Source organism: Felis catus, chromosome B1, assembly GCF_018350175.1.
Source record: "Felis catus isolate Fca126 chromosome B1, F.catus_Fca126_mat1.0, whole genome shotgun sequence".
Lineage (NCBI taxonomy): Eukaryota > Metazoa > Chordata > Mammalia > Carnivora > Felidae > Felis > Felis catus.
The window spans coordinates 205,083,036-205,098,686 of NC_058371.1; the positions used below are offsets into that span (position 1 = coordinate 205,083,036).

The following is a 15,651-nucleotide window of genomic DNA, read 5'->3' on the forward strand; positions in this document are numbered from 1 at the left end:
TCCTCCTCCAACGTTTTTCTGTAAATCTAACATAAAAAGTTTGTTTTTGAAAGTGTGCAAAGAATCTGAATAAGTGTTCCACCAAAGAAGATATAAAAATAGCTGTTAGGCACATAAAAATCTGCTGAACACCGTTAGCCATGAGCTGATAGCCCTCGACGGCCACCTGGACGGCTGGAATCTCAACGGACAACAGCAGATGTGGCCAAGGGCACAGAGAAACGCAGGCCCTTGCTCAGCGCTGCTGGACTTCACTGTGGTGCAAGCACTTTGGAAAAGAGTTTGGCGTTTCTTCAGAAATGAACCCTAAATGTACCATACAATCGGCAATCCCTGCTAGGATCTGCCCGAGAGAGCTGAAGGCCCACGTCCACGCCCATTCAGAGCAACTTATTCACCAAAGACCCAAACTGGAAACACCCCGGCTGTGCACGGGGCACGGGCAGGCGAGTGCAGAGACTGATCACGTGCATCTGTGTCACGGGCCAATTCGAGGAGCTGTTGATACGCACGGTGGCGTGAAAGTGTTAGGCGCAGTGGATGGAAACGGACCCGCCTCCCCGGTTCCGGCCTGGGGTATGATTGCACTTATCCGGAGTTCTAGGGAACACGCCCTAGTCTCTGAGGACGGAGAGGAGGTCAGCGGTCGTCTGGGCCGGTTTCGTGGGAGGAGTTGCGCAGGGCCGCCTGGAAACCTTGGGGGAACCGACGTGTCCGTCACCTCGGTCATGGTGATGGTTCCAGGGACGCGCACAGCTGTCAAAACGCATGACTTCTGCGATGCCGACTGGCTCCACGACTGTTTTAAAAACAGGTTGTGATACGAGGACACCTGTCTGCAGCGGTCGTGCACGCGGACCAGAACCCGGGTCTCGGTTGGAACCGGGACGGCGGGGGGGGGGGGGGGGATGGGGGGCAGGTGGCAGCGGACAGGCGGGGCAGGCGTCTCAGCAGCCGCGGGGACCTCCGGCTGGAGGAGAGCGAGAGGGGCGGCGCACGCGGCCCCTGGCTGCGGGGGAGGAGGGGCACGGCGGCTCCGGGCCTCCTGTAGGAGAGGAGGCAGGCCGTTGCCGGAGCCTCGGAGCCCTGCTCGCTACGGCCTGTGCACGGTGGCAGCAGGGTATTCTCGCCACGTGGAACCGTCTTCGCTTCCCCAAGATGGCCCCCCTGCGAGCAAATTCCGAAAGAAACGCCAGCTTCCCTTCCTGTCTCTGGTTAGCATTTCACGCTGTCACGTAGGAGCTGGCCCACCGCTCGCTCTCTGTGCCAGATTTTGGCATCGTTCTTACGCAGATTTCACAAAAATAACCTGGGGATTTCCTTCTTTTTTCTCCTTTCCAAGAACATTTTAAGTATCATTGGGATTATCTGTTTCTTGAATGTTTGAAAGACTCCATCTGTGAATTCTTAGACATAGTTCTCAGTTTTTGACAACATTCTTCAGAAAATCTGCCTCGTTCACGTTTACAGACGTATTAGAATACGGCGCGCGAAATATTATTTGATCGTTTTCGTGTCCTTGCGATCTGCGGCGCCATTTCTCCCTCGTTTTCCCTAATTTTGTCATCTTTGTGCTTTCTTTCTATCTTCTCGCCCCGAGCGGCCCTACCTACCGTATGTCAAGGTCGGCCCCTGAGCCGCCAGCCTGACCCGTGTCGTCTTCCTCACGCACTCTCTTTGCTGCTGGCCGTGCCCACCCCGGCCTTCTGCTCTCCCGGGTTCTTCCTCCGGAGACGCGAAGGGGCCGCGCGATTCTCTGTGTGTGTTCTGGCCGATGCAGGCGCGGTCCGGGGTCTGCAGCACCGGCTGCCCCTGGGGTTGGGGTGCGCTCGGGCCTCCTAGCTCCAGGTCCCAGACGCGCACAGTCGTGGTTTTACCCAGAGCTTCTAGCGCATTTGTCGTTAGGCTTCGCGTGCACAGCGGCCCGGGGGGTGGGGCGCGTGTTCCTGGTGCCACTGCTTATCAGGCTGTCCGCTTCCAGGAGGCTGTCAGAGACGCGGCCTTACTCCTGCTTTGCTGTTGCAATGAGCTTGCCTCTGCAGCTTGACGGCTGTTTTCTCAGACGTAAGATTACAGTTGTTTTAAATTTGTACTCCTCGGGCGCCTGGGTGGCTCAGTCAGTTGAGCATCTGACTCTTGGTTTCGGTTCAGGTCACGATCCCAGGGTCATGGGACCGAGCCCCAGGTCGGGCTCTGTGCTGGCAGCATGGAGTCCGCTTGGGATTCTCTTTGTCTCTCCTCTCTCTCTCTCCCCTTCCCTGCTCTCTCTGCCCCTCCTCTGCTCTCCTTTTCTCTCTCTGCCCCTCCCCTCCTCTCTCTCTGCCCCTCCCCTGCTCTCTTTCTCTGCTCCTCCCCTGCTCTCTCTCTTCCTCTGCCCCTCCCCTGCTCTCTCTGCCCTTCCCCTGCTCTCTCTGCCCCTCTCCTGCTCTCTCTCTGCCCCTCCCCTGCTCTCTCTGCCCCTCTCCTGCTCTCTCTCTGCCCCTCCCCTGCTCTCTCTGCCCCTCTCCTGCTCTCTCTCTTCCTCTGCCCCTCCCCTGCTCTCTCTGCCCCTCTCCTGCTCTCTCTCTGCCCCTCCCCTGCTCTCTCTGCCCCTCTCCTGCTCTCTCTCTTTCTCTGCCCCTCCCCTGCTCTCTCTCTCTCTCTGCCCCTCCCCTGCTCTCTCTCTGCCCTCCCCTGCTCTCTCTTTGTCTCTGCCCCACCCCTTTGCTCTCTCTCTCTCTCTCAGAATAAATAAATAACTAAACTTCACTTGTATGCTTCTCTTTTTTTGTGATGAATATCAATAGTGTAACGTGTGCCATTTTGCCCATGTTTTGCTGGGGGCTCAGTGGCGTTGAGGACAGTCACAGTGTCACGGCACCACCGCCCCTTCCATCTCGTCGTCCCAAACTGACACTCTGTCGTCATTGCTCAGTGACTCCCCACCTCCCCCGGCTCTAGCCCTCACCATCCACCTTCTGTCTGTATGACTTTGCCATTTGGAGGATCTCATATAAGTGGAACCCTGCTGTATTGGTTCTTCTTTGTCTGGGGTATTTCACCCAGTGTGACATTTTGAGGGGTCATCTGTGTGGTGGCAGGTGTCAGAATTTCATTCTTGTTTCAGACTGAGTAATATTCCGTTGTGTGGATGGACCACATTGTTTGTCCAGCCATCTGCTGGGGGACATTTGGGCTGTTTCCACCTGTCGGTTATTGTGAATACTGCTGTCTCCAGTCCTTTGGGGCACTTACCTAGGGGAACCCTTCCTGGGTCACAGGGGACGCTCTGATTTTGTCACGCAGTGGCTGTACTGTTTTACGTTCCCACGGACAGCACGCAGGCTCCCGGTTTCCCCACACCCTGGCCAAGGCTTGCTTTCTGTTTTTCCTCTTTTTAAACTATTATTATTTTGTAACAGTCATGGCTGTAAAGTGGGGTCTCATCGTGATGTAGAGCAACATTTGATACATTTTGCCAACATTCCATGAGTCTGAAAAGGACTCATGCTATTTTGTTCAGGGTTTAGGTTTGTAACCTACTGATCCTTTCTTCTGTCTTTCGATAATCGGAAAACATGGGTGTGTTCATACAGAGGGCTTCTCTCTGCTGGCTTTCCAAACAAGGCGTCTGTGATACTCTTTTGTCTGCACCTGGCCGTCAGCGCACACGGTGGTCCCTCGCGCTCACAGCCTGCACTCCCTGACATGCGCACATCATGGCCGAGTGGCTGTGTGGCCAAGATGTCACCTTGTCTCCGGCCTTTTCCCCAGCCCGTAGCTGCAGCAAACAGGCCCGTGTTCCTACAGGGAGGAGCGTTTGTTTTAATGGGACTGTTGTGGAGGGATAGGGTGCGGGGTTGAAAGTCGGGGGGACTCGAGACGGAACGTGCTGGAGAGTGTCAGGTCGCCCACACTGCTGTGACCCCCCCCCCAGGCTGTGATAGGGCACAGCCCGGCATTCCCCCCCCTCCCCCCGCCCCTGCAGTGGCCATTGTCACGTTTAAAACCGCTCCGACCTGATGACCTTTGCACCATCTGAAGCTCCCCAGGCATTTCTGGGACTCACGGTGAGGGTGCGTTTTTCCCTCTGGCCCGTGGGGCAGCTCTTCCCTGACGGTTGTACTACAGTCGTGTGAATCCCGATTGGTCCAAACCCCAACGAAAGAAAGAAGAAAGAATTGTTGCAGTTTCCGTCGGAAGGACGATCCACATCACGCACATTAATGAGTATCTGTAAATATCTCATGTAGCCATTCGACCACATTTTCCCTGGATGTCACGAGTCCTTTAGGTGTGTGGCCACGTCACCAGCAGAACTTGGTATGTGTATTTTCTTATGAAATTCCGCAGAACTCCTTGCAGGGAGCCCCCTGCCCCACCTGTCACTGCGGCCTGCAGGACGGGGCGCGGCGGGACCTGGGGCAGCTCCGTCTTGGATGCTGATGAAGCCCGGTTACTCTTCTAAGGTTCAAGTCTCACTTATGTGAGACCTTCGTGGAAGTCAGGCTCACAGAGGTTGTTCTCTTATGTTTACTTCTGGTAGTTCTAGAATTTTAGCTTTTACAGTTGGGTCTGTGATTGAGCTTTGTGTAAGGAGTGAGGCGAGGGAAGAAACTGGCGCATTTGTTGGCCCGGGGATCCTGATGGTTTCAGTGCCGCTTGGCAGAGGGCTGTCCTTCCCTCTCGAGTTGTCCTGGCAGCTTTGTTATGGAGCAGTATCTCCTCACGGACTATGACATTAGCCGAAGGGTTTGTTAAGACTTTATTTGTGGCTGAGTGCATGATACGTATTTAAAAATTTTTAAAGTTCATTATTCGCCAGGTATTTGTCGACCACCTACTACGTGCCAGGTGCCGTTCTAGGTGGTGGGGGCACAGCCGCGAGGGGTCAGTCCCTGCTCTCATAGAGCTCACTTTCTATCGGCCGAGACTGACAAGAAAAAAGCAAGTAAACTATCATTTCAGATAGTGGTACCTGGCTGAGGAGGGTGTCTTCTCTTTCCCGTTTTCATTTTGGGTTCATGTTCAGATCTATAATCGACAAGAATCTGTGCGGTCACACAGGAGTCCAGTGTCCTGCTTCCCCACCAAAATCTCAGTTATCCCAGCCCCATTTAGGGAAATCTGGCTCTTTCTCCAGGGTTCTGAGGCGCTTCCTCTGTCACCGGTGTCCCAGTCCCGTGTCTGTGTGTTTGTGCGTCTGCGGATGGGCTCTCCCCTCCGATCCCTTTTTTTCTGCGTTCCTCCCCTGCACCACAGCCAGGCTGCTGTCTGCTGGGTCCTGTCTTCTTCCTGGCTCTTCCCTCAGCTTTCTGTCCTGACCATTAGGGGACTTTTAGCTCTTTGTGTGCCAAACTCTTAGCTTGTCAAACTTCACAGAATTTCCTGTCTAACTCTTGGGGGTGTGATCGAGATCGCACCCATCCGTAACTCACTTTGGGGAGAACTGGGTGCTGAGTTATGGAGTCTCCCCAGCCATGAATGTGACAAGTGCCTTTATTTGTTTAGATATTTTTTAGTTTTTCATTAAATTTTGTAATTTTTCCTATAGAGTTACTTCAAGTTAAAAAACACTTTTCTCTTTTTAAAAACTGACTTCCATCAAAATATAACACGGAATCCTGGATTGGATCCTGGAACCGGAAAGGGACAGTGGTGGAAAAAGTGGTGACATTCAAACAAAGTCTGTGGTCCACTTCACAGTGTCGTACCTGTGTTGTTATAATGGTTTTGATGAAGTTGTTATGGTTGACATTAGAAGGATCTGGTCAGGTATGTGCAGGAACCCTTTGTAGCACCTGCATGACTTCTGTAAATCGGAAACTATTTCAAAATGAAGTTTCAAAAATCAACATGTTGATTGGCTTATGTATTATTTAAATATGCATACTTTCAATTACGTATAAGGCACCATAAATGAACCCCCCATGGTAGTGTTCATGGTGAACCCCCCATGGTAGTGAACACTGAGCAGGGTTCTGACTACAGGGGTGACTAGTGTATGTGAGGAGCCCCGGGAAAGGCTGTCTGGGAAGATACTGGGTCAGGAGGAGTGGACAAAGTTCTGGAAAACGAGCTCAAGGAAGGGCAGCAAGTGCAAAGGCCCTGAGGTAGGAACGTCAGAGCCTGTAACTCCGCCCCTGCCTCCGCAGGCCTGCAGAGAAAACTTCTGAGAGTTGAGGGGAGTGCTACTATGTTGGCAGGGGCATCGAGGGAGGAGGATCTGGCGGGCGGGGCTGTGGGCAGAGGGAGTGGGTAGAACTGGGGCAGGTAGGGGCCCGGGCAGGGCCTGGCAGCTCCCACCGGCTGGGTGGGCATGCAGACCCCCTGCTCATGCTTTCTCATCACTGGCGTTCTGTGAACCTCAGTGAGTGGCCCTCTCTGGCTGTTGTTGGATTTCTGCATGCCACCACCGCCCCCCCACCGCCAAGTACAGGACCCACTCCTGAGTGGAAAGATGCCCCACCTCGTCCTGAGCTGGGTCTGCGTCCCCCAACCCCAGGCACTGGTTTCTCACTTCTCACCTGGGAAACTCAGGCTCAGAGAAGAGTGACGGAAAAGATGGGGTAGGCTCCACCCCCTGTCCCATGCTGATGCTCCTGGGGGCCAGCGTGGGACCCTGGCTGCGGGACCCCCAGCCTCAGATACCACCCACCTTCCTCAGTCAGAGACTTTGGACCCTGAGCGTGGGGTGGAAGTACCCTGTGCCGGTCTCCTCATCTGTAAATGTGGCTGGTGGCTCTGGAGCAGGGACCCCCTAGGCGTCACCGCCGGCAGCCCCGCCCTGGCCGAGCTAGCCTGGCCGCCCCGGCTTCTGCGCCAGGACAGCAAATGGCATGTTGGGTTTCTGTGCCAGGAACAAGCTTCCCACGGCTTCTGCCGTGGCGCCGGCTGCCCTTCGAATTCCCAGCCAGGTGGGGCTTCCGGAAGTGTGTTTGCGCGGCAGTGGAGGCCATGCAGGGGAGGGTGGGGGGCCAGTGGTCCTTGCCACTTGGCACCGTGGAGGCCCCAAAGGGTGGTCCCATTCAGACAGCGAGTGGCTTCGCAGCCAGCCGGTGTGGCACGAATCCACACCGCTGCAGTGACCTCTGGTCCCCTGACCCTGGTCTAGGAGAGGCCATCCGGCCTCCCAGGGCCACCCTTCCGACTGAGGGACTAGCTCCTCCTTTGGCTTTCCCTAACCCTCTGGCCAAATGGACCCACCCAGAGCTCAACTAGAGGCAAGACAAGAACGCCAGGGACCCTGGGGAGCCCATGAAACTCAGAGCCAGAAGCGTCCTAGGCAAGCCTCCCCTCCCAGGCCCACACCTGGTGTAGCAGAGCTCAGCACACAGCTGGTGCCCAATAAATGCATATTTGATCACTAGGCCTATAGCCCATGTGATGCGTTGGAGAAGCGGGTTTAGAGGCCGCCAAGTAAGGGCGCCCCCGCAGCCCTCACCCCTCCCAGGAGAGGTTTACCAGTTCTGCTTTAAGACATCAGTCCTTCCTAGGAGGGAGGAAAAGCAGCTGGTCACTCTCACTTTAGTGTGAATTAGCTTGTTCAAGGGGGGAGATGAGCATTGATGCTCTGGTTGGCCAACAGGCCAAAGAGGTGAGGGAAATTGCAGCTGCTCCCTGGACTGTGGGAGTTTGTTCCTGCCCCCCCCCCCGCCCCCGCCAGAGGTAGCAGCAGCGCCAGGAGGCACAGAGAATCTGCTTCGTCATCTGGGCAACTATTGGAAGAGTCAGTGACTAGACTCTATGACCTGCTTTCCCTTGAAACACTGGCTTCAAATATGCTTTACAGAATTCTGCAGATGTGCCTGAAAACTGACCCTGAGGTTTTAGTTTTCTGTTTGTCTGGATCCGTGTCAAAATGCCTGGTACAGGAGGACTCCCTGTCTCACAGTGACATGGTGGCAAGTTGCCCTTAGCCTCTCCATCCCCCGAGACCCTGTGATAGTTTCCAGCAACTAAGAAGGCCCACGGTGTAGGTGTGGCCCAGCCTGACAAACATCTAGTTTTCGGCCCAGAACACTCAATCAAAGAGTTGTCCTATTGCCACCAATAGCTGGTGGCCTTCCAAACTTCTTCCTCTGCTCACCGGGTGGGGCGGGGGTGGGGGGGGGGTATCTCTCTCGAGTAACAGGCAAAAGCAGCGTATGGCACAGATATCTGCAGGGAGGGGACTCTCTCCAGGTTCAGCACTACACGGACCTGTGCAGTATCACGTGAGTGCGGTAATACAAGCACATGGAAAGAGAGGATCAGAACATGGAGTCGCTGCATGTGGAGAGAAGGGGGCAGTACGGAGCTGGGCCTCAATGCCAGTGTGGGGATGGGGGCCCTTCTGGAGAGGGGCAGTCGTGTCAGCGCCCACCTTCACAAACTTACCTGAGGGGTTCTTGTGTGTCTCCACCTCGCTGTCCACCTCACTGTTCGTGCCCAAGGCGTGGACTCGGCTAGCCCTGGGCCGTGCTTGTGAGGGCTCATCACGGGACCAGAGGACAGAGGCAAGACCCTCAGGGGCCGGTGCCAGCGAGGCCGACGGAAGGGTGGGAGTGGGGCTGGGCAGTCACTGGCCCTCGCTCAGGGTCACAGGAGGTGGATGGCAGGCACAGGGGAGCCCTGGGGTAGGTGGACCCGTTACGGATGCGGCCAGTTCCCAGGAAGCCTGCAGGGGTGACGGGAACGGCTGCCTCGCTCCCACTGGCCATGCGGGGGCGCCCCCACGGGCTGACCGCCCCGGGCTGAGATCTGCGCCCACCAGCCCCGCCGACGGTGCCTGTGAGGGGGGCCGCTCCGCTCCCAGCAGCCACCGGGGGCCAGGGCCCACTGCGGTGCCAGCCCAGCTCTGAGGCTGTAATTACGCGTCTCTGTCCTATGGGCCGAGTCACGGAGGGCGTCCGGGAAGGTGTTTTGTTGTCGTCTGTGAATCAGGAGCTCATGAGAAAAGTGGTGGCTGGTGCAGCAGAGAAATTAGGGCCTTGGTGCTACGGCACTCGGCCCCCAGCCGCTCTGCCCGCCGCCCTCAGCCCCTGCTGGGAGCCTCTGCAGACACCGAACCCCCGAGCCCCGGTGCTCCTGCATTCAGCCACTCCTTCCAGCACCTTCGGAAGGCTGAGCTTGTTGGACACGAGAGCCAGAGGAGATACACGCCAGGGGCTCCCGGACCCACGCGGGCACGCGCACACGCCATACACACACATCCGCAGCTGCAAGCACACGTGTGTACACGCACACACCCGCGCGTGTGCACACACACACACACACAAAGTACACACACACATCCGCAGCTGCAAGCACACGCGCGCAAACGCACACACTTCTGCAGATGCAAGCACACACACACCCGCGCGTGCGCACACACACGCGCACACACATATCCGCAGCCTCAACCACACACGCGCACACATCCTCAGCTGCAAGCACACGTGTGTACACGCACACACCCGCGCGCGCGCACACACACGCACACACATCCGCAGCTGTAAGCGCACGCGCACACACACGCGCGCACACACACGCATCCGTGGCTGCAAGCGCACGCGCACACACATGCCAGCACCGCGGGCGCACGTCCACACTTCCTGCCAGCGCTGACCTCCGCCCGACACTCACGCAGGCCAGGCTGCCCCTGACGGCGGGGAGCGCTCCGGAACCAGCGGAGGGGGGTGGGGCGGGCCTGGACCCTCGCTGGCCGGACTCACCGGCTTTCTGTCCCCAGGGGCCACAAAAGACATGGGGAAGATGCTCGGGGGTGACGAGGAGAAGGACCCCGATGCGGCCAAGAAGGAGGAGGAGCGCCAGGAAGCCCTACGGCAGGAGGAGGAGGAGCGCAAAGCCAAGTACGCCAAGATGGAGGCGGAACGCGAGGCCATGCGGCAGGGCATCCGAGACAAGGTGGGCGCGGGGCCTGGGGGGCTGCCCCGCACCCTCTCCTTCGCCTGGCTCCATGGAGCACATCTCTGGATTGCACACTCTGGAGCCCACATCAGCTACCCAGGCTCGCCAGGATGAGGGTTCACCTGTGGGCCCGCGTCTTTGCTGCTCTTACCAGTGGGGCTGTAACGAGGGGGGCGCCCTGCTCTTACAGTGGGGCTGGCCATGGTTTCACCTGCCCCGCCTGATCGCTTTTCCAGCTATTGCGGGATTAGGCAGGAGCAGTGAGTCAGGACCTGCCTCCAGAGGACCCACCAGCAGCGAAGATAGGGGTGTGTTGGGGAGCAGACACCTGCTGGGGTCTGCCTGATCACCCCAAGCTGAGTGTGCCAGGTGGGGGCCTTGCCTCTGTGGCTGCAGAGCTAAATGAGACAGTGGTCGCCTGGCCAGGCATCGGTGGGGGAGCGGTGCTGGGTGGATGGGGACGATGGTGAGCCCCTCCACCCATGGGTCAGAGGCAGCTCCGGAGGGGTTCCGACGCGTTCTGTCGCTGGAGCCCCAGGCCTTCCCGGCCGCACCACTCTAACCTCCGGAATTTGGCCCCCTCCCTCCTATAAGCCTTCAGCTCGGGAAAAATACCCACCTGCCCCAGAGTCCCCCAGAAATGGAAGCATGGGGGGTGGGGGTGGCTGTGGCTGGGGGAGATCTGGCCCCCTTGCCAGCAGCTGTACTGAGTGGTGAGGGCAGCGTGCCCGCTTGGGTGTGGGGAGCACCTGGTCCCCCCTGCACCAGCACCATTGAGTGACCCAGCCCCCGGGTCCTGCTCCTAAGAGAATCTGCCTGACTCTCATGTCCGCTGAGCCCTCTGCCACCGCCCAGGTAACCCTCCCCACTCCCCTCCTGCGCCTGCCCTTCAGATGGGGCTCCCCCAGATTATTCTCGCCGGGCCCCACCCACAGACCTTCACCCTGGCACACAAATGTGCCCGCCTTGTGCGTAGACACCCTGTGGCGTTAGGAGTCTGTTGGACTCTGTGCCCTTGGCTGGAGGGAAGCTCTCTTTGGTCTGACCTAGTTTCTGGAAGTGTTTCTCTCCCCCGCCCACGCTCCACCCCACAGGGCTCCAAGCCACATGTCCCTCCTTTCCTTTCCAAGCCCAAGGGCCACTGCCGTCCACCGTAAGGTTGTCCCAGAATGGTGACCCAGGAAGAGGGCCTGTGCTTCTTGGGCGAGGGAGTGCCTGGTGTCCGGGCAGCTTGTGACACGCCGTGCCTTTGGCTGACCTGATATCAGCGCTCAGTAGGGAGGGCCCTCTGGTCAGTGTGCCCGCTGCCAAAGAGTTCTCGGGGTGCCCTCGTCAGGTCCTCATCGAGACCCTCGTAGCACTCCTGGCAGTTGTTCGGGGTACATAGGGGCATGTGGGCTGCTCAGGGCTCCTGCTGAAGAAACCTAGATAAACCCTTCATTCCTCTTTCCTCGATGTCTGACAGTTGCCCAAGGGGGCCCCAGCTCTGGTCACAGCTGGGCAGAGAGCAAGGCTCCCCACCTCTTCCCCCCCGTGCCTGAAGCCATCTGCAGCCTCAGAGAGGAGGAGGTGCAGAGGTTTCCTTCAGTACCTTTAGCGAGCTGCGGGGGGGGGGGGCATAGCAGCCTCCCTGACATCTGGAAGCAGAAGGAAGGCCCTTCTTGGAGAGCGAGGGCGTTCCCCCCTCCGCCCAAGCACCAGAAGCAGCACCCACCACTTCGGGTGGGGCTGGCGAGGACAGAGGAGTGTACAGTGGGGTGAGTCCTCCGCCTGGGCGGAAGCGTGTCCTCCCCGGGGCCCGTGATCCTGTGCTTGTGTGTCCCCCGGCAGGAACCCGGAGCTTGTGGCTACTTGCCGACACCCACACGCTGCCCCAGTTTCCCCTCTTCATCCTTGTTAATGCTTCTGCTCCCGTGCATTCCCTAATGTGCGATCCGGAAGCTCAGAGCCGGCCAACGGGCGCCCCTCTTTCCAGCCTGAGTGGGTCCTGAGCTCGGCCCGTCAGACAGACCACCAGCCCCCAACAGCATGAGTCCAGCTTGCCCCCACCCGCTTCCCACCAGCCCTGAGACAGGAGGCCTCACGCTGAGCACAAGCTCCTGAGGAGCTGGTGATGGCCTGGGGGTAAGGGGCACACATTAGTCCCTTGGAAACGAATTCTTGCAGTTCCGGAGCCCAGAAGTCCCGAATCAGCATGTGGGCAGGACTGCCCTCCCTCTGGAACCTGCAGGAGAGAACCCTTCCTTGCCTCTTACAGTTCTCTTGCGGTGGCTCTGGCAGTCCTCGGTGTCCTTGGCTTGTGGCGGTGTCCACTCCAGTCTTTCTCCATTTTCACATGCCTCTCTCTGTCCTTTTCTTTTCTCTTACAAGGAAACTCTTACTGGATTTAGGGCCCAGGGCGATCTCGTCTCCTTATCTTAGTTACATCTGCAGAGACCCTATTTCCAAATAAGGTCACATTTTGAGGTTCCAGGTGACAAGAGTTTTGGGGGGGCACCATTCAACCCACTAGAGATGGGAGACCTGGGTAAGAGCTGAGGGCAGAGACACACACAGGAGACCGGAAATGGAGGGCTCAGGGGTGGCCAGGAGTATGGGCTGAGGGCACGCCTAGGGGGGCTCCACTTAGGGCTGCCGTTGGGCACTCGCCTCCGCTGGCTGTCCGCGAGGGGCGGGCGTTGTAGCCACATCTAGGGGGACTTGGCCAGGCATGACGGTCTGACCTCACGTCACCCGACCAGGGATCTGGGGCTGTGTGGGCCCCGCCACTGCGTGCACATGTCCTGCCCGCCCCTCCCACCGCTCCTAGACCACAGCCCAGGCCGGCGGAGGAAACGGCCAGCCTCCCGGGAAGGCGAGGTGGGTGGGTAGGGTGGAGAGGCCAGGGGTGGGGCGGGGTCACTGGCACCCCATAGGGACCGACCTCCCCTCCCCCCCGCTTCCCCCCTCAATGCGGCCCCCCAAACCCTGAGCCCTGGCTTCTGCTGTCGCTCCGGCATTCTCCGTGAGGGTTCCCCCCCCCCCCGCCCCCCCCCCCCCGGCACCCTCCTGGGTGGGATTTTGCCATCAGGGGTCTTGGTGGTGGTCTGTGGGGCCAGGGGCTCCCGACAGCCTTTCTCAGCCGCAGGCAATGTTCTCTCCGCCAATCCCGCGGTTGCGGGAGGGGTCCAGCCCTCCCAGTACTGTGTGGCCCGGGCTCCAGCCCGGGGCCTGGAGACCGCTTGCCGTCTGACCCCCGCCCCTCCCCCGCAGTACGGCATCAAGAAGAAGGAAGAGCGTGAGGCTGAGGCCCAGGCCGCCATGGAGGCCAATTCGGAGGGCAGCCTGACGCGGCCGAAGAAAGCCATCCCGCCCGGCTGTGGGGACGAGCCGGAGGAGGAGGACGAGAGCATCCTGGACACCGTCATCAAGTACCTGCCCGGGCCGCTGCAGGACATGTTCAAGAAGTAACGCCCCGGCGCCGGACACAGCCCGCCTGAGCCCGGACCCCCACCCCCGCCGCCCCCCTTGCCTACCTACCCCCTGTACGTGCCCTCCTCGGAGGCCCCTGAAGGGATGTCGGGAGCAGAGTGCAGTCCCCCAATGCCAATATAAGCCATAGTCCTAGACCTACCCGCCCCATGCCCCCTCGCGCCTCGGAAGCCTGCGCTCACCTCTCGCCACCAGCCCACTCCCCTCACTGCCATTGCCACCGCCTGGGGGGGAGGGGTGCCCGCCCCTCCCCAGGGTCCCCCCCCCCCCCGTGGACCGGCCCACGTGCTCCTCTGGGTTGGACCCTCCTCCCCCAGAGCCTGGGACGTCCCTTACTGCTCCCGCCCTTCACACCCACCCAGCAGTGCCCGAGGCCAGGGCCACCGAAGGGCCAGCATCCCGACCAGCCGTCGGTGCGCCGTCCCTGCGTTGTTGGGCGCTTGTCCCGTCCCAAACTCAGGAGCACAGCCATAGTGGGGGGAAGGCGGGCGTGCGGGCTGGGAGGGGAGCTGCGGCAGGGGTGGGGAGCCTCCCCCACCCCCACAGTGACACCTGGGCTGCAGGGTCTGAACCCTGCAGTCTGCAGGTTGCCCACCTCCACCTGCACCCCTCACATTGTCCATCTGTCTCAACCTGTCCTCCACCCCCCCTTCTCGGCCCACTCCTCTGGAACGCTTTGCTTCGGACAAATACCAGGACCCGGTTCTCTTCCAAACTAAGGGAAACCAAGCAATAGGCCTGGGGGAGCTCCCACACGGCCCCCCCCCCCCCGCCGCCCGGCGCAGCGTGGAACAGTGCAGCCCCTCCCGCGCCCTGCGACTCCCGCCCCTCTGCGTCCGTCGGCCCAGCCCTCTCCCCTCCCTGGTTGGCACCTCCTATCTTCTTAGCGGAGGCCGCTCTGGGGTCGCGGGCTCCCCTGCCCTCACCCTCTGTGCGCCTGCACCTTCCACAAGAGCGGGGAGGAGGCTCAGGCCCTCGGATGAGCGCGGCACCTGGAGACGGTCCCTGAGGCCCTCCTCCGCCAGCCACCTGCCAGGTGGCCCCACCTCGGCGCAGGTGGAGTCTGTGGGGAGCCACCACGGGCCTCCCTGACCCTCTGTCTCTTCATCCTTGTTTTCCTTTGCATCACGATATGTTGAATCTCAGGTAAATGAGGTCTTACGTGTTTGGGGAGTTCTATCGGGACAGAAGGCCCGTCGCCTCGGTGTCCGGGGGCCCCTTTCTGTCCGTGTCACACATTCATCGCGTCCACGTGTTGTGGGCCAGGGGCGCGGCCCCACGTAGCTCTTTAGAGAAGCCATAACAATAGACTGCAATACTACCTTCGGACGCCCTGCGCCCTCCGACTCCTCCCGGTCCCGTGTCTTTTTTAAATGCCTGTTTTCACACGTCAACAAGCCCGCTCCGAGCAGACAGGGCCTTGTCTCGTAGAAACCCCGCATCCCGTTCCCAGCGCATGGGGCGCCCGGAGCCGCCAAGCTTAGCGTAGACCGTGGATGTCGTCCGTCCTTCTGTCCTTGCGCCTGCCTCCTCCTGCATGTGGGGGGCCGCCGCGTGTGTTCTCTCTGGATGGAATCACAGCCAATAAACACCATAGTGAGTTCACAGCGCGTGGCCCTTCTCTCCGGAGTCCTGAGGCCCTCGCGGGCGGCCGACGTGGGCAGACTGGGAGGAGGGCCCGGACCCTGTCGGACGAGCCTCGCTTGGTCCGACGTGCTGCCACATAGGAAGTCCCTTCCCCTCTTGCTGGGACGACTGCAGGGTCTCCCCACCGCCCTGACCCGGATTCACCCGTTGCCCCTAAGGCAGCCCCAGAGTAATCATCTAGAAGGCAGACCAGTACCTCTGGGGCTCCCTGCCCCCTCCCCTTTGGGGCTCCCTGCCTCCCTCTCCCTCCCACTCCTTCCATGAGCCTCCCGCTTGCCCAGACCCCTTGACAGGCCTTGTCTTCCCCGCAGCTATGCCAGGCTGTTGGGGGCTCAGGTCCCCACTGTGCCAGCCATACTTTAGGCAACCCCCCCTCCCCCACTTTAAACTCCTGCACAGCCCTGCGGGTCCTGCCTCTGGTCTGTCCTTTGGTGACCATCTCTCCTCCCGGTGTCCTCAGGGGGGCCTCTGTGCCCTGCTGGAGCTCTGGGTCCCACCCTCACCCCCTAGGGGAGCCTGCCCATCTGGGCCGGTGCTTGTGGAACTGCCAGCTCTCTGGCCTGGTCGTGGGCCCCCACCACGTCCTTCCTATACCCAAAGCCCACCCAAGGTGCCATGATTACTTGTATCCTCAGAGAGGACTGTTTGACCTCCACTCTGAGG

General features: G+C 59.6%; 1 protein-coding gene across 4 annotated transcripts in view; it reads left to right on the forward strand.

Annotated features, from left to right (window-relative positions):
• CPLX1 (complexin 1) overlaps positions 1-14,946 on the forward strand; it is a 31,960-nt gene extending 17,014 nt beyond the window's left edge. For all 4 annotated transcript variants that reach the window (XM_023253378.2, XM_023253379.2, XM_019829875.3 and 1 more), the window contains 2 exons: positions 9,692-9,867; positions 13,123-14,946. In XM_023253378.2, the coding sequence (XP_023109146.1) occupies positions 9,692-9,867; positions 13,123-13,320 (374 nt within the window). In that variant the 3' untranslated portion in view covers positions 13,321-14,946. The remainder of the gene's footprint in view (positions 1-9,691; positions 9,868-13,122) is intronic.
• The last annotated feature ends 705 nt before the right edge of the window (positions 14,947-15,651 follow it).